Here is a 23,619-nt window from a genome sequence, read left to right on the forward strand (position 1 = left end):
AAAACTTATTCTCTAATTCAACAATATCTTGTTTTGACATGAGGAGAAGGTGCATTAGATTTTTATTTGCTTATTTACTACAAATGTACCAAAATATTTGAAGTATGCAAACTAAGCATTATACTGTATTATGAAAACCAGTGACTACTTGTATATATAGTAACATTAAGATAGTTATCAAAAATTAATAGTTATAAGATTTTTGGTTCTTCCTTTGTTTTAGTTAAACTTTATGTCTCTATTCTATTACTAGGTATTTGATCAAATAATATCTCTTGCTTATTTCTTGCAAAGATGATTTCTTTGAGTCAGGGGCAGGAGTCATGCATTCCAAGCTTTAATGCCAGCCAGTATAGAAGGATGGAGATAGAGTGTCGTGTGAAGAACAGAGAAGGCCATTTGGGTTGTCTCACAAATTGGTAGTTATATCCCAGTTAGGCTGGGAAATTGCTTGGAACCAGATGGTGAAGGGTTTTAAAAGGTCAACAGAAGAGGTGATGTTTTATACTTTATCTTAGAGACAATAAGGAGCCACTGAAGGTGATTGAAGAGGGGACATGACATGCTCAGATCTGCACTTAAGATAAAGTGCTTTGGCAGCTAAGGGATGCATGGACTGGTGGTGAGAGCCTAGATGCAGAGAGACCACTTAGGAGGCTGTTGTAAGTCACTTGCCACCTTTGAGTGTCAGTATTTTCATGTACAAAATAATGGTGGAATAGCAGAAAGTATAGAGAGACACCCCCCAACCCAAAAAACTGACACACTCTTCCATACAAATCTAAAAAATGCGCTATACCTAATTCTGAAGGGGAGATCCAGAAAAAGTCAAAGTGAATAATTTGCCCAGTCAGGGTCTGCATAGAGAGACAAAGATGTTTGTGGACACTAGGGATGGGGTCAAGCCATGAGCTCATTGACCCCTTGGCTCTCCCATGGCAAGAGGGGGAGGTTCTGAACCAGGACAAGAGGATGTCCCAGATCCATAACAGCGTATCACCAGACTGTTCTGTGTTGGCTACTGAGATGGAGACATATGCCAAGGAACAGAGCTGTCATTCACTTCTCAGTTTTAGGGTACAGTTCAAGGCAGACTAAGAATTTACCCTTGGGGAAAATGTTCCCTGGTAGAAATGCTCTGGGTGGCATGAGCAAGAAGCAGTGCTAGGGTTCAGCCCTCAGGAGCAGAATGAGTTCGTATTTCCAGCATCTTGTTCTATCTACAGAGTTTTAACTAGGGAAAGAATCCCAGACCAGAGGGGAGCTTCTGTCTCTGTCCTCTGAACCAACAAAGCTTCCAAACTGGCTGATAGGGGCTGAGTTTAGCAGCATTCTGCTGTTCCTCAGACCCAAACCCAGATCAGAAACTTGTATAGTTGAGACCATAGAGGAGGCAAGCAAGTTCTGCCCTGAATCAGAACACTTTGGAATCATTAAAAGTTTGCAGAGTCTATGTGAATGACTAGATACTATTATTTGACATACTGAATTATTTCTGGCTATCTGCCATGTATATTTGATGTCTTCATCCAGAAATTCATTTGCAGTTATCAATTGTGGGCATATAGGAAGCAGCTGCCCAATTTTACTGTGGCAGAACTTCTTGGGAAGTGGAGAGGAGCTTGCAGTGTTAGAGAAAGCTGTTCTGTGATAATGTCATGGGCAGAATTTTATACCCCTTGGTCCCACCAGGTAGAATTTACCCTTGAGATTACATAAAGCAGGAAGTAAACATAGCCTATGTTACCCTAAAATATTTCTAAGAACCTAAAATTTCCAGGATATCATATCTTCAGAGATCATATGCCAAATCCATTTAATGCATGAGATTTCAGTTCGTTATATAGCTATATGCCAACAGAGTACAAAGTCTAGAACATTGTACCATACTGGAATGACTTCATATCCAGTACCAACAATAGACTAGTTTCCGAGAATCAGCCTACAGTCTAGTTAGGGAAAATTCTACACAGAACTTGAGAATACCTTCCAAATTAAATCAGTGTGTACTTTAATACTTGTGCCTTCAATCCAAGGGCAGGCCTAGAGAAAGATGGCAAAAATGTGTTGGAAATCATGATTTAGGAGAAAGAAATGAGAAAGGTGAAAAGTGTGTTGAAAATACAGATGCTTCCTGCCTATGGCTGAGTACTTTCTGCAAGAAAAAAAGTCTGCAGGACATGGTGAATACCAAATAAGGCCACAAAATGAAAGTGTCTGATAAATATCTAACAAAACAACTGATTACTGATATGGAAACAAATAAGAACGCAGGTTAGAGTGCATTTGGGGAATGATGCAGTCTTCTGAATGACTCCAAGCTTCTCCCTCAAAGGAAAGTTCATCTTTTTCACATTAATACTCTTCTAGTGATGCTATGTGGTTGCAAGTCATAGACTATTATCAGTCTCCAAAGAATTAAAGCTGTGAGTCACATAAAGGGCAATGGAGAAGTGTGTGGTGGTTGTTAGTAGGCTGCGGCATATTAACATTGAAGAATTGTGTAGGAGAGGAGTTCATAGCATCAGAGAAGATTTATGATTGGAAAAGGTTGTAGGCCAGTCATATAACAAAAACAAGGGATTATGGGAAGCCCATATGTTCTTTGGTCTCTGTGTAGTGCTCAGAGATGTAGAGGAAAGTCCCCAGCTTATTGTCCTTTTCTTCCCTCATTAATACTAAATATATATGCTCCAAATGGAATAGCATCTAAATTCACAAAAGAAAAGTTGACTCAATTACAGATTTTAATATTCTCTCAGAATTGGACATCTGGCAGAAAGATAAAAGGGAAAACGTGTAAAACTAACCTACGGAAACTTAAAATACCCATATTTAGAGAATATGAAATAGAGATTTTAACCCAGTCTCAGAAAATAATATTGGATTAGCCAGAAAAAATACTTTTAAAATCTAGTCCAGATGAATTTACATGTGTATTGTTTTGAATATATAAAGAATAATTATAATAAATATTTTGCCACAGAAATTCTTCTCAAAAATGGGTAACGAAAATACTACTAAACTTATATGAGATCATATCCACAAAACTTGTGGACTCTAGGCTAAGTAAGAACTCCAGTTCTTCATGAATCCTTTCCTGATGCCCTCTAGCCACTAGTGTCTTTCTTTCAAATTATTTTGTATCTATTCTATTTTATTTCTTTATTTTTAAACCCTTACATTCTGATTCTAAGGCAGAAGAGTGTAAACAGGGCTAAGCAATTGGGGTTAAGTGACTTTCCCAGAATCACACAGACCCAGACTTCAGGACTGGTTCTCTATGCACTGTACTATCTAGCTGTTCCTTTGCATCTCTTTTAGATGTGTTGTGTATATAACTATATATGTATATGCTGTCTACCTTGCCTAGATTGTAAGCTTCTCAAGAGCAGGGAGTATTTAATTTTGGTCTTTGCATGTCTAGCTCCTTGAACTTAGTGCGTAGCATATGGGCAATAAATTTTTAGATTGATGTATTTAGTTTCTTGATGTTTTTCTGAGGTTTTCTAAGTTAGACAGTCACTTTGGCAAACTGGCAAGATACAAAATAAATCCATACAAACCAATAGTATTTCTGTTTAGCATTAACAAAATCCAGGAGGAAATAAAGGGCGAGAATATATATTTTATAAATTGTAAAATAAATGACTGTGAGTCAAACCCTAAAGGCTTATTATCAATGCAATTATGAGACACTCTTTGGAGGAATAAGGAACAACTTTAAAAAAATTGGAGAGATATCCATCGTTAAGTTTTGGTTGTGCCAATATAACAAAAACAACACCAGAATTAATTTACAAAATCTAGTGCTCTACCAAACTGCCAAAAGAATGCTTCACAGAGCTAGATAAAATTCAATGGGAGTAAGATTAAAGTCTAGAATCTCAAGAGGAAAAAATTAAAAATCAAACAAATAAAGGGGGAAATAGTAAGTCCAATCCTTGAATTATAAAACAATAAATCTTAAAACTTTATTACTGGGGAGCAGCTAGGTGGCTGAGTGGCTTGAGAGCCAGGTCTAGAGATGGGAGGACCTGGGTTCAAATGTGACCTCAGATTCTGCCTAGCTGTGTGACCCTGGGCAAGTCACTTAACCCCCATTGTGTAGCTTTTATCACTCTTCTGCCTTGGAACCAATATACAGTATTGTGTCTAAGACAGAAGGTAAGGTATTTTTTAAAAGATGTGAACGAAGGGTTCTCAAAAGAATTGCAAACTACTCACAGTCATATAAAGGGTAGTTCCAAATTACCAATGAGATGACAAATAATCAAAATAGCTCTTCTACCCTGTAGTCATCAAATTGGCAAAGACAACAGAAAGGTAGAACTTGTCTCTGTTGGAAAGACAGTGGGAAAACAGGTTTGCTAATACCCTGCTGGAGCTGTGAGATCAGTCCAGCCCATCTGGAAAGCAATTTGTATTTGTGCTAAGAGAGTGACTAAAATGACCATACCCTTTAATGTAGAGATGTGGTTGCTAATTATATACTTTGAGAAGGTCAGTGACAAAAGCAAAGTGTCATGTGTATAGTAATATTTATAACAGTATTTTTCTGGAAGCAGATTTCTTAATGGCCTGCTATTTGTTACTGTGCTAGCTATTGAGGATGCACATTAAAAAAAAATAAAACAGTACACACTCTCAAAAAGCTTATAGTCTGGTGAATATAAGAGAGAGAGAGAAAATGTAAAGAAAGTAAACTCAAGAGTTAGGGCAATAATAATTGTAGGGAACAGGAAAAGTTTTTTATATAGATAGAAAGTGGTGCTTGATCTGTGTTTTGAAGAAGAGAGGAATTTTCTATATGAAGGGAAGGAGAGAATGTATTCCTGGCGTGGCACACAGCCACTACAAAGACACCGTGACAAGGTTGGAGTGTCACGTGTAAGGGACAGAGAGAGAAGATCAGTTGGGCTGGAGCAGAGTATAGAGAGAGAAGTGAGTAATGCACAGTCAGACTGTAAAGACAGGTTGGTGCCAGGTTGTAAAGAGTTTTAAAAGCTCCATTTTCACTTTACATGAAATAGTGAGTCAGTAGAGTTGATTGAGTAGGGGAAGTAACCTGGTCAGATATGCTCTTAAGGAAAATCATTTTGGCAGCTTCATGAACAATAGACTGGAGTACAGGAAGACTTCAAGCAAAGAGACAAATCATAGGAAGGTATTGCAAAATTCCAAGTGAGAGGGCAATGGAGCTTCACCTAAAGTGGTAGCAGAGAACTGGAAATAAAGCCTCTCCATTGAGGAGTGATTGAACAAATTGGTACACAAATGTATTGGAATACTATTGTGCTAAATACAGAGAAGTGTGAGAAAACTTCTATGAACTGATGCAAAGTGAAGTAAGTAGACCAAGGGAAAGAATATTTATCAGGATTACAATGGTGTAAATGTAAAAAAAAATAGAACTGAATGCTGTATAATTATAATGATCAAACTTGGTTAGAAAGATGAAATTTAAAAAGTATAATTCCCTGCCTCCTTAATGGAATTGGGAGACTATAAGTATGGAGCCTTTCATTCTTGGTCTTCTTGGTCTCAGTTAATGTGTTAATTTGGCTGAACTATTTTTTTGCTTTACTTTTGTTCTTTGTTACCAGAGGTGGTTCTTTGGGGAAGGAAGGAGAGAGATATATTTGGAACTCAAAGGAAGTGAATATAGCAAGGAAGCCAAAGGCAAAGCTGATTTGAAAAACAAAACAAGATTAAGTGAAAAAGAAAACCTATCAGAAAATGGGGAGATCCAAAACTAATGAGCTATCAGCTAGGGAAGAATTTAAAGTAAAAGAAATTTAAAGACCAAGTAGTACAGAACACTGCTTTTACCTTTCTCCTGTATTGTTAACATATTCTCTAAGTGCAGATTTGTTTTTTTTAAGCATAGTTAGTTCTGGAACATCTCCATCTTTTTTTATTTGGGTATGAGCGCTGTCACCATCAAAAAGTCACTGCCTCTTCATTTTGTGATGGTTATAGTTTGGTCTGTGAGAAGAATGAGTGGTGATAGCTTCTTTGGTCACTCTTATTTGTGTAAGCCAACTATTCTGTCCTTTAGATTTTCTTTGGCTCTGGTACATTTGATTCTGTGAATTAGAGAGGTCCCAAATGGAAAGTACTTTTTTATTAGCCAGTCTATGATTTCTTTGGGTTGATCTTATTAAGAGAGTGAGCTATATTTATTAAATTTTCAGAGTTGGCAATACCTTACCCAATTAATACTAGGTAGTTTTTTTGAACCCTTATCTTCTGTCTTAGAATCAATACTGAGTATTAATTTGAAGGCAGAGCATCAGTAAGGGCTAGGGAGTTGAGGTTAAGTGATTTGCCCAGGGTTGCACAGCTAGGAAGTGTCTGAAGCCAGATTTAACCCAGGACCTTCTGTCTCCAGGCCTGGCTCTCTACTAAGTCATCTAGTTGCTCCAAAGAGTTTTTAAAATTAAAAAGGAACTATGCTTTAAAATGAAATTCAAATGTTCATTTCAGAAGGACCAATTGATTGTATATGTTAACCACTAGTAGAGATTTTATTGGATTTATCTCAATAAAATAAGGACTTCTCAAAAATGACTAAAACATACATGGAAAGAACAAAAGTTTTATCTGAGCAATGTATAATTATAATGACCAAGCTTGTCCGTGAAGAAGTGATGAGGCAATGTACTTCTTTTTCTTGGTAGAGGTGGGGAACTTTGGAACACTACATATACCATCAAATCCAGCTGATAAAGTAGTTTGGCTGAGATGCTTTTTGTTTTTTCTCATTCATTTTTGTTTCTTGTCATAAGGTATGTCTTGTTGGGGAGGGGAATATTTGGAAACAAAAGTGATATAAAAAGAAAAAATGTAAATAAAGGTGTTTTAAATAAAATTAAATGAATTGCATAATAGATTTCTTTGGTTTTCCTTATTCTACCAGGATGCGAAACTGCATTTTGATAACATATGTAGTGCAATGGTGGCAAACTCAGATAGAAAGCCAGAAATTAGCATTATCTATGTTGTATTGCATATTTATTTTTGTTAGACATTTCCCAATTACATTTCAATCTGTTTTAAGCTGTACTCAGATGTTTTGTGGCTCTAAGTTTGACACCTCTGATGAAGTGGTTACTCAAAAATAAAGGAGTCTTCTCTATCTTAGAATAATATCTCCATGTGAACTTTTAGGATATTGCTGAGGAAAACGTAGGTAGCCACATTGCATTTTTGCCATTTAGTTAATTGATACTCTCTTGACATCCTTGAATTTGGAAAAAAATATTGAATATTTTTGTTACAAAGGGAGATTGGGGTACATATTCCATTTAAAAAGTGTTTTCCATTATTTTCAACTGAATTGTAAATTTCTTGAGAACAGGCACTGTTTTTCATTTTTGTGTCTCAAGCATTTAGCAGAATACTTTGCATATATTAGGTGCTTAATAAATGCTTGCTAAATTGACTGTGATCTTTTATTTTTAATATGAAAAAGATCTTTCTTTGAATAATATTTTCATTATCTGATAGTGGCAGGAATTACTACTACACTATTCAGGTCAGGTGCATTATTACCTCTTTAAGATAAAATGATAAGATGATTTTTTGTAGATTATTTTTAAAAGCAAAGAGTATAGCACTAAAAATGAAATTTGTGAAATTTCTAATTTAAAAAATTTCATATGCTGAGAAATCATCATATAGTAAGGCAGTATAACATATTGAAAAGAGAACTAGACTTAGAACAAGCCCTGGGTTCTAAATTATAATTACTTTTCTTCACATATGAGACTGTAAGCAATTTCCCTAAATTTCTGATTCTCAATTTCTATAAAGTCAGGGATTTTGACTAGATGATCAGCAATCCCCCTTTATCCTCAGAGAATTTTTCTTTCTATGTGTGACTCACAGGCTGAGAAACAACATTTTCTGGCCCCAAATGGGCATTTTTATGTCTAAAGGTCATACTGTATCCATTATTGAGCTTCAAGCCCTTTTAGTGTCTGGTGTGTGTGTGTGTGTGTGTGTGTGTGTGTGTGTGTGTAAATCAAGGTTAGTAAATTAAGAAAAAAACCTTGGATGCAAGGGCATGTTACTGATTATATTTCATGACTGTATTTGATTTTTCTCTTGTTTTTAGCTTTCTGAATCTCAAACTTTGTTAGTTTGTCTAACAGACTTATTGTCTTTTTTTTATCCACCATTAATGGAGGAATTTTCTTTAATTTTTATTGGGCAGCTAGGAGGCTCAATGAATAGAGCCAGGCCTTGATACAAGAAGTCCTGAGTTTAAATCTGGCCTCAGAAACTTCCTAGCTATATAACTCTGGTCAAGCCACTTAACCCCAGTTGCCTAGTTCTTACCGCTCTTCTGACTTGGAACTGATGCCTTAATATCAATTCTAAGACAGAAGGTAAGGGTTTAAAAAATAATGATAATTTTTATTGATGGCTTTTTTTTTGGTATCACCCAGATTTTCCCCAGTATCCTTCCTCTTTCTCCTCCAGAGAGCCATCCTATATAACAAAGAATATTTATTTTAAAGAAAAAGAAGAAGAAAAATTAGCAGAAACTGGTCACTACATCGAAGAAATATAAAAAGATATATACATATATATGTATATGCATATATATGTATATGCATATATATATATATACTCCCATCTCTACAAATGAATGGGGTAGAAATCTATTTTTATATCTAAATCTCTTTGGGGCTATGCTTGTTGTTTGTAATTTTGCAACATTCACTTTTGATTTGTGTGTGTATTTTTCCATTTACATTATTGTAATCATTATGTATATTGTTTTCTTGACTATTACTACACTATACATTCAGTCATGTAAATCTTTCCATGCTTCTCTATATTTATCATATTCACCATTTTTGGTGGCACAGTAATATTCTATTTCCATACAATAATTTGTATAACTGTTCTCTAATGGATGAACTCTAGTTTGTTTCCAATTCTTTGCTAACTCAAAAAGTATGTTATAAATATTTAGGGGTATATAGCAATTTTCTTCTTATCGGTGATGTTCTTAAGGTAAAAAACCTAGTAATGGAATTTCTTATTCACTTTATTTGCATAATTCCAGTTTACTTTCCAAAAAGGGTGTATGGATTCATAGTCTCACTATCAATGGATCGATGTGCATATCTTGCCATAACTCCACCAGCATTGATTCTTCTCATCTTTCATCAGCTTTGCCAATTTTTGCATGTGAGGTGAAAACCTCAGGATCTTTTTTTTGTTTGTGTTTCTCTTATTATTAGTAATTTGGAGCATTATTTCATATGATTGTTAATTAACTTGCATTTCTTTTGAGAGTCATTTGTTCATGTCCTTTGACCACATATTTATTGGGAAATGACGTTTGGTCATATGTATATATTATATATCTTGGATACCAAAATTCTTATCAGAAATTTGCTACAAAGCTTTAAAAAAATTCCCCTCGTGTTTAATTGCCTCCTTTCTTTTTAAAAATTTTATTTATTTAAAAATATTTTCCAATGAGCTTGTAGTTCTTAGAGAGTGTGAAATTGGAATCTGTTATCCTAAAAACTACAATCCCCAGCAAAACTACAATTCCCAGAACCCCACTCATTTCCTGTCATTACGTGTTGACATAGACAGGATATAAAATTGGGTGGAGTACCATGTCTAGGGCTCTTTCCTTCCTGTTGGCAGGTTTTGATGGAGTGGGGATTTTTGAGCAGGTAGATTAACTTAGTCACATGGTTCTATTTTGTCAGATAATAAACTTTATAAAAATAAAAAAAATATTTTCCGTGTTTATATGATTTGTTTTCTTTCCTTCCCCTCTTCCCTCCCCCCTCCCAGAACCAACAAGCAATTCCACTGAGTTGTACAAATGTTATCACTTGCAACCTATTTCCATATCATTCATTTTTGCCATAGAGCAATCTTTTAAAGCCCAAACTCCAAATCATATACCCATATATACAAGTGATAAATGAAAAGTCATATGTTTTTCTTTTGTGTTTCTACTCCCACAGTTCTTTCTCTCAATGTGGACAGAATTCTTTCACATAAGTCCTTCAGGGGTGTCCTGGATTATTGTATTGCTACTGGTAGTAAAGTCCATTACATTGAATGGTTCCACAGTGTTGTACACACTTTCTGTGTACAAAGTTCTTCTGGTTCTGCTCATTTCACTCTGCATCAGTTCATTGAGATTCTCCCAGTTCATATAGAAATCCTTGAGATCATCATTCCTTTCAGCACAGTAGTATTCCATCACCATCAGATACCACAATTTGTTAATTACCTCCCCTCTTATCTTAGTTGCATTAATTTTGTAACAACATATTTTTAAATTTTAAATTCAACAAGCATTTATTAAATACTTCCTATATACAGAACACTATGCTAGATATTGGCAAAAAATAAAACATTCCTTACTATTATTGTATTCTGCTGAGAAGCAATACACACAAATAGGCAATACAAAATATATATTAGGTAATTTTGTTGTCAAGGAGAGGTATGTAGTTAACAACTAGAGGGATCAGAAAAGACCTCATGGAGATCTACTCCTTCTGAGTAGGAAACCTTTGAGCATAGTCTTTTTAAAAAAAAATCGTTCCATCTTAGAATCAATACTGTGCTGAGACATAAGAGCGGTAAGGGCTAGGCAATGGAAGTTAAGTGACTTGCTCAGGGTCATACAGCTAGGAAGTATCTGAAACCAAATTTGAACCCAGGACCTCCCATCTTTAGGCCTAACCCTTTATCCACTGAACCACCTAGCTGCTCCCTTTGAGTATAGTCTTGAAAGTAGGGATGGATGATAAGCAGTAAATATGTGGAGGGAAAATTGGACATAAACTGGGCATATGCACAGAAATGGGAATTGGAGTGTCATTGACAAGGAAAAAGTAGACCAATTTGGTTGAAATGTAGTGTATGAGGAAGAGTAATATGAAATCAGCCCAGTCTGTAAGGATTAAATTAACTCTCCCCTGCCCATTTTTAGATTTAATCGCCAAAAGCATATACACCCCACTCACACCTGAGTGGGGGAGGTCTGTGACCCAGGTGTGCGATAGTGGGTGATGAATCAGAATCGACTGACTTCCCCCTGGGCAGTCCTAAGCAAAGTTTTAGCTGTAATTGGTACACATCATGGAAGAAAGTCACAGGAAGTGATGAAAAGGAACAATCTTTAAAAATGCCAAGAAATTCCTGTGAGGGGACTCTCTTGGGTCCTTTGTCTTCATTTTGATTTTGGAGGAGCTCAGGCTGGAGATCTCAGACTGCTTCCCTTTGGACTGACATGTGATGAATGAAAGGCTGACTCCCTTTCCTGGATTTTCTGAAGGGAGTAGCCTCAGGAGAGACCTATCCTCTTGAGAGAGGCTCCCTGCATCCCCAGGTCCTCTGTTCAAGGCCGAGGTCCCTCCGGCTAAGGACTAACTATCCCTGCCTGAGTTGAGCCAGGGCTGGAGCAAAATACTTAGTGTATAGGCTAAATATCTTACCCCATCCTCTCTCTGATTTTTCTTACTTTCACTCTTTCTATATTGTTATAAAATAAACTATTAAAATAAATCTCTTTGAAATTAATTAAATTCCTGGCAACAGTATTCTTAAATAATCTAGTCCAACCTTTTATAAAAACCCCTCACATTTCTACCCCTTACATGTCCAACTTAAATAGAAATGGGGTCACTAAACCATATGGGTTACATTTTTTACTTAGAAAATCACATATTAACATTATCTATGTTCTATTATTTATTTCTTTTGTTAAATGTTTGGGCCACATTGGGAAGTGTTGTGGCCCACAAGCATCACATTTGACCTTTGCTCTATACCATTGTTTTTTCTTCTCTTGATGTCACTAATTGAATTGATTGTTTTATTTTTTTAAAGAAAGTTTGAGGTTTACAATATTCATCAGTCCTCCTAATGCACATTTATATCTATTTTCTAAGTTTGTTACAGATTCATTTCTAACTTAGCATCATGCTTCCCAGTGACCTTACTGAAACTCACTTGTCACCATTACTTAGTGTTCTTTTCTTTTGCCACATCAATAAAAACCAATTTGAAATGTGAATACATGCTGTACTTGCATGAGACCATTCAGTAGGAAAAGATAAGAGGTTAATGAAGGTGTTTAGGTGGATAACCATAGTTTTGTATCATAACTGAAGATCAGGCAATTATGTCTGAGCCCTGAGTATTTCTGTATTTTGGTTCCTATGATTTTATGGAAAATTGAACAAACTGATAATGATAGAAATGAACTAGGAGCAGCTAGGTTGCTCAGTGGATAGAGAGACATTCTTGGAGACAGAAGGTCCTGGATCCAGATCTGGCCTCAGATACTTCCTTGCTGTGGGACCCTGGGCAAGTCACTCAATCCCCATTTCCTAGCCCTTACTGCTTTTCTGCCTTAGAATTAATATGTACTATCAATTCTAAGACACAAGGTGGGGGGTTAAAAAGAAGAAGAAATGAACTTTGTGTGAGGGCAGGCTTACTATGAGGAACTAAATAGAGTATTGTAACTAAAGTTGCATTTAAACTTTTCCTTCAGCAGGATGAAGAAAGTATTAAAGAAATTCCTATTACCCACCATGTAAAAGAAGGATGTGAAAAAGCAGATCCTGCTCAATTCGAGTTACTCAAGGTTCTTGGTCAGGGATCATTTGGAAAGGTAAAGACATCATTTTTTCATTTGTTTGTTTATTCACTAGACATTAAAGCAAAATCTGTGTATTCATGCAGAGAATATTCTAGAAGACAGCTCCATAATTTTCTCTTTTCTTTAATTTTCCTGTAGCTTTCACTTGCTTTTTATACTTTCTTATATTATTCTGTGAATCACCTCTTACCAGTCTACTAATTTCTTTCTCTGATGTACAAACTATTCAATGTGCTGCTGGTTAAGGCCATTTAATTTTTTTAAAGGTTCTTTTCGTCTCCTCATATACGTGCCAGCATACAATCTTTGCTCTCTGTTTCCTGTCTTTTGTTCTCCTAACTATACCACAGAAGTTAGAGGAAGTTTATCTGTTGATTCACCCATTCAGCAGGCAATCATCAAGTGCCACTCTGTGCCAGATACTACCCAGAGGATACAAAGCCAAAAATTAAAAAGTCCTCACATCGGTATCTTTTGAGTTCTACTGGGAGAAAACAGTCTGAACACAAATAAGAAAATACAACACACACACACAAAGTATTTGAGCGTGATGCTGGAAATGGGGTGGAAGAGATCTAGATGGACCGCTTGTAGGTGATACCACTTGACCTGAACCTTTAAGGAAGCTAAGACTTTGACAAGTCAGAGGTGAGAAGACGGAGCATTTCAGACTTGAGGATAGCCTGTACAAAGGCACAGAGGTGAGAGATGGGATTTCCCATTAGAAAAAATAGTAGTTAGGCCAGTTTGTCTGGATTGTAAGGCATGTATTGTGCAGTAAGCCTGGAAAGGTAGGATAGAGCCAGATTGTGAAGGGCAAAAATGATTCATATTTCATTTGTTAATCAGCATGTGTGAAGAGCATCATGGAAAGGGCTAGGTAATAAGCCAAATGGATCTTAAATTCAGAGAGTTCAGATTTGAAAGGGAAGAAATCTACATATAGAAAAAAATAGCATTCAACTTTATCACTTAAATGTTTATTTAGTACCTATTTACTTGTGGTGTGACATGTAAGGAGAACCATATAGATTTGATTCCTGATTTCAGGGGGTGTTCCTTTGAAGATGTGAAAATATTACATATCGGTATGAAGAAATAGCCTTCGGGTGTGTCCATCAAGCTGCCAAACGAGATCATTTCTTCAGTCTTTTTTCACCCTCAGAAACTCCCCCAGAAGAGGGATTGTGCTCTAGAAAGAAAACCATTAGAGCTGTATTGACAGGCAAGCAAACAAGAATCCCAATAAGATTTTATAAGTTAGAACTGGAGAATGCTAATCCGTCAGGTGTTCTCTCAGAACCCCCTCCCACTAGCTTCCATGCTCCATCAGAGAAATGCATACCAACCTACAGCCTTGTACCTGGGGGCTGCAATGGGGATTCCCTGCTGCAGAGACTTTGGAGGCACATCTTATCTCTAAGAAGTAGCAAACATTAATTCAGTCCAGCTACATGAGGAGAGGTGGGAGGAATAGAACTCTCTACTGCCTGGGATGGTGCTTATGTTAAAGAATCCCAAGGCTACAGAGAACTCTGTTCAGAGTACCCATTCTAGCCTACTGACACTCTGCAAAAGTCTGATTTGGTCCAACTAAAGAAGGAACTAGGACAGGGATCAAATGTGGATGGTGACAGTGGGCCTGGATCAAAGATGACTGAAATTCAGCTGGGGCCAATTCGCCTAAAGATACTTAGTACAGGGACCAAGGCCTACAAAAAGTGAATCCCCCAACAAAGGTCAAATAGGAAGCAGTTTTGAAGTTTGTTCCCCAAGGATTATACTGGCTGTCAGAGGTGAGGGAGTCAGAGAGTGAGTGACAGGGAAATATAAAGAACAAAAGGCTGAAAAACCACATCTCAAGAGGAAGAAAATTCCATTTCAAACCAGGACCCAAGCAGATGAATCAAATAGAGGATACTAAAACGAGTATGAAAGTTAAGTATTATTTTCTCAAAGTAATTACTATGGTCTTAACAGATATTGTTTTGCAAAAGAGAATTGAGCCAATGCCTGATTAAGCACACAACCTTGTAGAATCCTAAGAGGATAAAATAACAAGATGTTCCAGAATGTCTGGCACCAAATTTCTCAGATAAGATTTTGGTATCCAAGATATACAATGTGTTCTAAAAGTCTTAGTGTCCTTCTAATGTAATGATATCAAACTCAAATAGAAGTAGATACTGAATGGCCTCATATTGACTTAGAAAACTATAAATTAACATTACCCATGTTTTTTTTTTTATTTTGTTAACTATTCCCCACTTACATTTTAATGTAGTTCAGACCACACTTGGGAATTTTGCAGTTCTGTAAATGTGACACCTATTTTCTAAAGCATTAAAACCTGAAGGAACCCTAAGATTTTGGGGATACCCTGTGTGGACAACTAACATACACCCACACATATAACCAGAAGCTAACTGGCCAAAGGCTATGCAGATTTCTCAACACTTTTCAACAGAAGAATTAGTGGCTATTAATAACCATATCAAATCATGTTCTAGATTACTAAGATTAATAAGTGAAATGAAAATCAAAATGACTAAGGTTTCATATTCCCTACAAAGTGGCAAAGATTCCCAAACGTGGGAGTGGCTAATGTTGGAGGAGTTGGGGGAAGGTGGGCATCACTAGAATATTGTCAGTGACTGTGAATCAGTATCATTGTTTTAGAAAGCATTTTGGAATTACACAAATAAAGTGACTAAAATGACTATACTTTTTGATTCAGAGTCCATTACCAGGCTTATACTCTGAGAATATTGTGGATATGAACAAAATATACACAAAAATGTTGATAGCAGCACTTTTTGTGGTAGCAAAATAAATGGAAACAAAATGGATGCCTATCAGTTGGAGAATGGCTATGCAAAATATGATATGAGAATGTAATGAAGTATTTTTTCAGTTGTGTCTGACTTTTCATGACACCATTTGAGGTGTTCTTGCAAAGATACCAGATACTTGGCAAAGATACTGGAATGGTTTGCCATTTCCTTATCCAGATAATTTTACAGATGTGGAAACCGAGACAGAGTTAAGTGACTTGCCCAGAGTCTTACAACTAGTATCCGAGGCCATATTTGAACTCATAAAGATAAATCTTCATGACTCCCCATCTGGCACTATCCACCATGCCACCTAGTTGATGCCCCAGTGAAGTATTACTGTGTCATAAAAATGATGAATATGGAAAAGCACGAAAAGTTTTACACGAATTTGATGCATAGTGAAGTAATTAGATCCAAGAAAATTATATATATAAAGACTCCCACAATGGAAAGGTAAATTTAAACAACCACAAAACAATCTACAGTAAATGTTGCCTGACTACAAAGAATAAACATGGTTCCAAGGAAGAGACATGAGAAGACACTCCCACCTCATTCCTTAAAAGAGGCAGGAGGTCCATGGGTTTGAAACAGTTCATATATTTTCAGACTTTTTCAGTGTATTGTCCAATTTTGCTGATTTTTCTTCTTCCTTTTTAAAAAATTAATTTTTTTTCTCATGTGGGATAACTCTTTGGAAAGAAAAAGAATGGTATTGAGAAATATTTGAATGATTTAGAAAACAAAAGATGTTAATATTTATTTTTAAAATTAAAAATTTTAAAAATCTATATACACTGGCCATGTTACTTACCAAATAATGTAATCCCCAAATAAAACTGATTATACTTTAATTAATAAAAATTATATTCAAGAATTGTTCACAAGAGAAATGAAAGCTATGAGTCATTAGAAGGGAACAAATATCAGAGGTTAAATAAAGCCTTCATAGCGGAAATAAATAGCAGAATAAGAAAAAAATTTGTGGTGGCAAGTTTCTCTAAAGAAGCAAAAGAGAGAACAATAGATTTGGATTACAAATATACTAGCATCTCCAAATGCCTATGGAATATCTCAAACTGAGTTTCCTGTAGACATTTTAAATTCAATATGTACAAAACTAAACTTGTTATCTTTCCGTTCAAACTCACCTTCCAAACTTCCCTATTGGGAAGTAATACCCTGTTGGAGGTATTACTATCTTCCCAGTTTATGCAAACTTGCAATCTAAATGTCATTATGAACTCTTCATTCTCCTTTCCAATTTAATTCCAAGTCTTATTGATTCTACCTTTGTAACATCTCTTGTGCACACATCCCCTTATCTCCTCTGACACTTGCCACTTCTTTGGTGTGGGTCCTCGATCACTTCATGCTTATACTGGTACAGTAACCTGCTTGTGGGTCTCTCTGGCCCAGATTTATCCCTTTAATAGTCCTTTTCACACTCAGCTTTCAAATTGATCTTCTTGATGGACAGATCATTCAGTAAATACCAGGGACTTCCTATCACCACTAGGATCAAATACAGAAGCTTCTTTTCAGCATTCAAAGTCCTTCATAACCTGGGCCCCATCTTCCTTTGCATTCTTACAACCTGCTCCCTTGCGCATATCCTGCAATGCAGTGACACTGTCCTCCTTGCTGGTCCTCACATATAATACTCCATCTCCTGATGGTGGACATTTTCACTGGCTCTTTGTATATAATACTCTCCTTACTCATCTCTATCTCCTGGCTTCCTCGGCTTCAAGTCCCAGATAAAATCCAACCTTCTATACCAAGCCTTTCCTAGTCTCTCTTAATGTTAGTGCCTTGCCTCCATTGATTAGCTTTAGTTTATCTTGTATGTACCTTGTTTATGCGTGGTTGTTTTCGAATTTTCTCTTTCATTAGAATGTGAGCTCCCCAGTTTTTATCAGAGTGCCTGGACACATTATAAGAATCATTGACTGATTTCAGGATTATCTGGAAGAAGAGAATCAAAAAGCAGTAATACTGAACAAATGATCTCTATGTAAGCAAAAGCTACTGACTCAAAATGCAGGATTCACAGACCCCCCCCCCCCCAAAAAAAAACAAAACAACTAAGAATCAGATGTGTCCCAGAAGAACATGACACCATAATGCAGGAAGTAATGCAAGAAAACTGCCCCCAAATTCTCAATATAGGAAACAAAGCACCAATCAAAAGAATCCATGGGTTACATCCAGGAAAAAAAAACAATTATACTTTAAACTACAAGACACATAGTGATTAAATTGAATAATTCCAGTGACAAGCAACCAATTCTGCAAGTGCCCAGAATGATCTCTAAATATAAAGGAAAGAAAACCTGAATAATACAAAATTATTCTTTACCCACTGGATACTGCCGAATGGAATAAAATAATATGTTCCAAGAAGAAAAAGCTCAAAATGCTACCCCAAATTATACTTTGCAAACCTAGGTCTTATCAGCAATTTTAAGAGATAAATGTTTAAAAAGGAGACATATTTAAGTATACTGAAAAATAACCAGATTTGAGCTGACTTGTAAACACTTCGAAACTTAGAAACACAAGAAAGGTAAATAAATGTATTTACCAGTGAAATAAATTAAGAAATCAATCATCTCATTTCTAAAGTTGTTCTCTTTTAAGAGAAAGAGAATGACTAATCTATAGGGTTAAAAAAAAGTACACAAGAGTAAAAAGAAGAAAGCAGAATTTAGAGAAATGGAAGTGAAGGTAGAAGAACAGAAAAGATGCACTATTAACTGAATCCCCCCTCTCTATTGGAGAATCTCAGTGTATTTTCTGGGACAGTACTGAATGGGAAGGTACATAAGTAGAGAAAGACGAGGTAAAGGGCAGAAGTCCCTGGGTGAATAATGAAGGAAAGATAGTTTCTGTAGTCCTTTAACCAGAGACTGCAGAAGAATGGAAGAGGTGGCAGAAGGTAGGAATCAAAATTGAGTGAACAATGGGGGAAACCTCAGCCCAGCAAGTGACAAGGGGTCCCACTAAAGAGAGAACATTCATGAAGTGAGAGTTATATATACTATAGAATTATGTTCGCTTTAGTCTGGAAGGAGTTAAATGCATGGAGAGACTGCTTGCTCTGAGTGTTATGCTTCCTTGGACAGTATCTTGCCTCAGGAGAGGGAAAATTAGAGCTTCTTGGGACAGCCAGTACCCAGTAAGGTAGAAGGACATGAACCTCAGTAATGAGGTTACATAACAAATGGAAAAGAGACTGATCACGGGGAAGGTAGAGTAGAGGGAGTAGAAGTAGACTGTGCAATTTGAGACACATGGAAATTTTTACCACACGATATTGATTTTACCTCCATGAATTGATACTTCTAAGAGTAAATCACAGCCAAAAAAGGGGACAAAGGTCTACAAAGGCAATAAAAGAGAAATTGTTCAGAAGAGAGCTCAAGAATAAATATAAGCAGCTAGAACAAAATTGCCTATGCATCAGATGGATCAAAAAAAGCAGAGGAGTAGACTGGACAAAGGTCACTCAAATAATGAAATTCAATAACTCACTATTCAGAATAACCAAAACCATAACTTCTATAGGAAAGAATTCTCTCTTTGTTAAGAATTGTTTGGAAAACTGTCAAGTGTTTCTCTATGCCAATCCATTCTCTACTCGGCCTGTTATTGATCTTCTTAAAGGGCAAGTCTGGCCATGTCACCACCCCCATTCAATAAACTCCAGTGATGCCTTATTACTTTGATGAATGCCGGTGATACAAAAAAAATAAAATAAAAAAAAATAAGCCTTGCCTCTAAGGAGCTCAGAATCTAATGGGAGAGATGACATATAAACAAATATGTCCAAACAAGATCTATACAGGATAAAATGGAGATCATCTAGGGGGGGAGGGAGAGGCACTAGCATTATGGTTTCTTGGAGAAGATGGAATTTTATCTGCAATTGAAGGATTTTATATTTGATCCTTGAGACAGTAGAGACACTTGAGTTTATTAAATAGGGTGTAATATGGTCAGACCTGCTCTTTAGGAAGATCATTTTGACAGTTGAGTGTAGGATGGACTGGAGTAGGGAAAAAGACTTGAGGCAGGGAGACCAACCAGTGGGTTATTTACATTAGTAGTCCAGGCAAGAGGTTATAGGGGCTGCACCAGGGTGGTGACAGTGAGGGAGGAAAGAAAGGGGCATATATGAATATCACCAAGATAAAATTGGTAGAACTTTTCAACAGATTGTATATGGGTGAGGGATGACATCTAGGCAATGAATCTAGGTGACTGGGAAGATGGTGATACTCTGGAAAGTAATAGGGAAGTTTTGGAAAGAGGAGAAAGTTTGAAAGGAAAGGCAGTGAGTTCAGTTTTGTACTAGTCTAGTCTACTGGACATCCATTTAAATAGGGCCAATAGGCATTTAGAGATTTAAGACTAGAGATGGGGAGAGAAGTTAGGGCTGGACAAATAGATCTGAGAATTATCTGTATAGAAATGAATATTTGAAACTCATTTAGCAGAGTAAAATAGCATAAAGGGAGAAGATACAGAAGGACAGAGCCTTGGGGAATTCTCACAGTTAGTCGGCATGACATGGGTGAAGAGCCAGCAGTGGAGACAGAGGTAAGGCCAGACAGGTAGGAGGAGAACCAGGAGAGATCAAGGATAGGAAAATCTGGAAAGAAGAAGGCCATCAATACTTTCAGAGGCTCCAGAGAGATCAAAGAGATTACAATTCAGAAGATGTCAGAGGTAGATTTGGCAAGTCACAGTTCATTAGTAACTTTGGAGTCATTTCATTTATTTTTTTAAACCCTTAGATTTTCTCTCTTAGAATTGATACTATAAAGTATCAGTTCCAAGACAGAAGAGTGGTAAGGACTAGGCAATAGGGATTAAGTAACTAACTTGCCCATTATCAGACAGCTAAGGTAGTATCTGAGGCCAGATCTGAGCCCAGGACCTCCTGTCTCCAGGCCTATATCAACTGAGCCACCCAGCTGCCCCCAAAAGTCATTTTATTTAAATGCTGAAGTTGGAAGCTTCACTGGGATGCAAGACCTATCACTGAAACCTTTTAAATTTTTATTTTAAGACCAATATGTGGAATAGTGATTTAATACAGTTTACCTTTTTACTAACCAAAAAGGATATCTGGTTCTGTCTCCTTCCAAAGAAGTTATGTATAAAGGACTCTTCTTAGTCTAAATTAAAGGCATAGATCCACTGCTTTTGTAAATGTAAAGCTTTTAAATGTAGGATTTTAAAATGAACTTTCTTTTTTCTAAAATTTATTTTTTTATTAAGATCTTTTTCCATGTTTCCATGATTCATTTTCTTTCCCTCCCCTCTTCCTCCCCCTTCTCAGAGCTGACAAGCAATTCTACTGGGTTGTACAAATGTTGTCACTTGATACCTATTTCCAGATTATTCATTTTTGCTATAGAATGATCTTTTAAAGCCTAAACCCCAAATCACATCCCCATCTAGACATGTGATAAGTGATGGCATATGTTTTGCTTTTGCATTTCTACTCCCATAGTTCTTTCTCTCAATGTAATTAGCATTCTTTCCCAGAAATCCTTTAGGGGTGTCCTGGCTTGTTGCATTGCTACTAGTAGCAAAGTCCATTACATTGGTCTGTTCCACAATGCTTTGCTTTCTGTTCTTCTGGTTCTGCTCATTTCACTCTGCATCAGTTCATATGGAAAGTCTCCAGATCATCAATCCTTACAGCACAATAGTATTCCATCACCATCAGATATCACGATTTGTTCAGTCATTCCCCAATCAAGGGACACCCCTTCATTTCCCAATTTTTTGCCACCACAAAGAGCGCAGTTATGAATATTCTTGTACCTGTATTTTTCCTTATTATCTTATTGAGGTACAAACCCAGCAGTTCTATGGCTGGATCAAAGGGCAGTCTTTTAGTGCCCTTTGGGCATAGTTCCTAATTGCCCTCCAGAATGGCTGAATTAACTCACAACTCCACCAGCAGCATATTAGTGTCCTGATTTTGCCACATCCTCTCCAGCATTTATTATTTTCCTTTACTGCTATATTGGCCAATATGCTGGGTGTGAGGTTGTACCTCAGCATTGTTTTGATTTGTATAAAATGAACTTTCAAAAATATTAAAACTTTAGTTTGTAAATGATTGTTTAGAGAAATGTTATTTAAATGTGTCTTGAAGTTGGACCTTTCTTAAACTGTATTCATGATAGACAGACTTTTAGAATCTAAGCTGCTCTAAAAAACTTCATTATTCTTATTCTTCCATTCCCTCACAAGGTGATTATATTAAAAACTTTGCCACTGCTTCTACAAGTTTTCTTCTTCAAGAGTTTTGCTTGGAACTTTAGATTTCAGGAATCACTGAAGATTTTATGTTTATATTTTTAAGTATTTTAAGGTATTTGTCTCAATAGTAGACTAGTACTTCTTTCATGATACATGGAGAATCCAATCATAATTCTTGAGAAAGGAAATTTAATTAAGCATTCCATTATATGGAATTGCACTTATGAACTGCTACCTTTCAAAATTTGGGATATTTTTTCAGGCAAAAATAGGTTTTTATAGCTGTCTTAGAGGCACTACTGTGTGCAAGAGAGGAATAACAAAGAAGCCTGCATAAGATAGGAGCTTTAACAGGATCGTACCTAGGAATCCTTGTTAGGTTCATCTGATGCCTACTTCATTTCTGTCACTGTCTTGGAAGTTGAACTATTACGGGGGTGGTTTCATTTTTGCCTCCTGTATATGTCATGTGTATATGTCAGTATGAGAATATGCTTGGTTATCAGTATTTCATCATTTGTGTAGGCATTGTGTAGGTGTGACTTGTTATATGCTGAACCTAAGTAGGAATCTGGCCAAAGCTATGAATCAGATCAGTGTAGGAGCAATTCCAAGAAATTTTGGTTTGCCAAGTCTTGATTTAGGTTTTGCTTCGAATGCTCCATTGTTAAAATGCTACCACTGGGATTTTAGACCATATAACAAAGCCTTAAAGTATTAAACCTTTCTATAGCTGCTTTAGTCAAAAGCAACTGAGGTAAATAGTATAGACCTTGAATCTTCCCTTTAGTGTTAGATGTGGCTTCAGTGAATCATTCAAAGCACAATTTTAGTGCTCTTGATAGGACTCTTAGGCTTGGTCTGGGTTGAAATCCAACATTCCAAGTCATGTACACCCATTGTTAAAAAATGCCCTTTAATCTTTCTGTTTTCATTATTTTCCAGTTGTTATGTCCTGTATTTACTCAGAGCACTAATTACCGTTAGTATTTATTTATCTTTAAAACCCTTACCTTCTGTCTTTGAATCAATACTAAGTATTAGTTTCAAGGTGTAGAAGAGGGGGGAGGAACTAGACAACTGGGATTAAGATACTTACATAAAGTCACACAGGTAGGAAGTTTTTGAGGTCAGATTTGAACCCAAGACCTTCCATCTCCAGTCCTGGCTCTCCACTGAGCCACTTAGTTGCCCCTACTAATTGCCTTTAAATCCGATCCTATGTTCTTCATTCAGATTGTGTTCCTTTTTGCATGTGAGGAAATTTTAATTTTTCCCAATTACATTCAAAAACAATTTTTAACATTCATTTTGTAAAATTTTGGATTCCAAATTCTCTCCCACCCTCCCTCCACACCTCCCTCCTCGAGAAGACAATCAATTTGATAAAAATTATACATTTGCCTTCATGCAAAACATATTTACATATTAGCCATGTTGTGAAAGAAAACAGAAACAAACAAAAAAAGAAAAAGCAAAAAGAAAAGTCTGTTCAGTTGGCATTCAGATTTCATCAGTTCTCTCTCTGGAGGTGGATAGAATTTTTTTATCCTAAGTCATTTGGAATTGTCTTGGATCATTGTCTTAATCAGAATAGATACATTTTTCACAGTTGATCATCTTTATTATATTTCTCTTACTGTGTACAATGTTCTTCTGGTTCTGCTCACTTCAATTTATATAAGCCTCCCAGGATTTTCTGAGATCTTGTTCATCATTTCTTAAAGCATAATAATATTCCATCATGATTATATACCACAACTTGTTCAGCCATTCCCCAATTGATGGGCATCCCTTTGAGTTCTAATTCTTTGTCACCACAAAAAGAACTAC

General features: G+C 36.4%; 1 protein-coding gene across 6 annotated transcripts in view; it reads left to right on the plus strand.

Moving 5' to 3' along the window:
- The window catches only part of RPS6KA6 (ribosomal protein S6 kinase A6), a 113,521-nt gene that overhangs the window by 32,477 nt on the left and 57,425 nt on the right, over positions 1-23,619 (plus strand). For 4 of the 6 annotated variants that reach the window (XM_056809168.1, XM_007507395.3, XM_056809170.1 and 1 more), the window contains one exon: positions 12,557-12,676. In XM_056809168.1, coding sequence (XP_056665146.1) covers positions 12,557-12,676 — 120 coding nt within the window. Of the gene's footprint in view, positions 1-12,556; positions 12,677-13,052; positions 13,366-23,619 lie in introns of all 6 variants that reach the window. The other 2 variants (XM_056809169.1, XM_056809167.1) reach the window with 2 other exon arrangements.

The sequence above is a fragment of the Monodelphis domestica genome, chromosome X (genome assembly GCF_027887165.1).
Source record: "Monodelphis domestica isolate mMonDom1 chromosome X, mMonDom1.pri, whole genome shotgun sequence".
In the NCBI taxonomy this organism is placed as follows: domain Eukaryota; kingdom Metazoa; phylum Chordata; class Mammalia; order Didelphimorphia; family Didelphidae; genus Monodelphis; species Monodelphis domestica.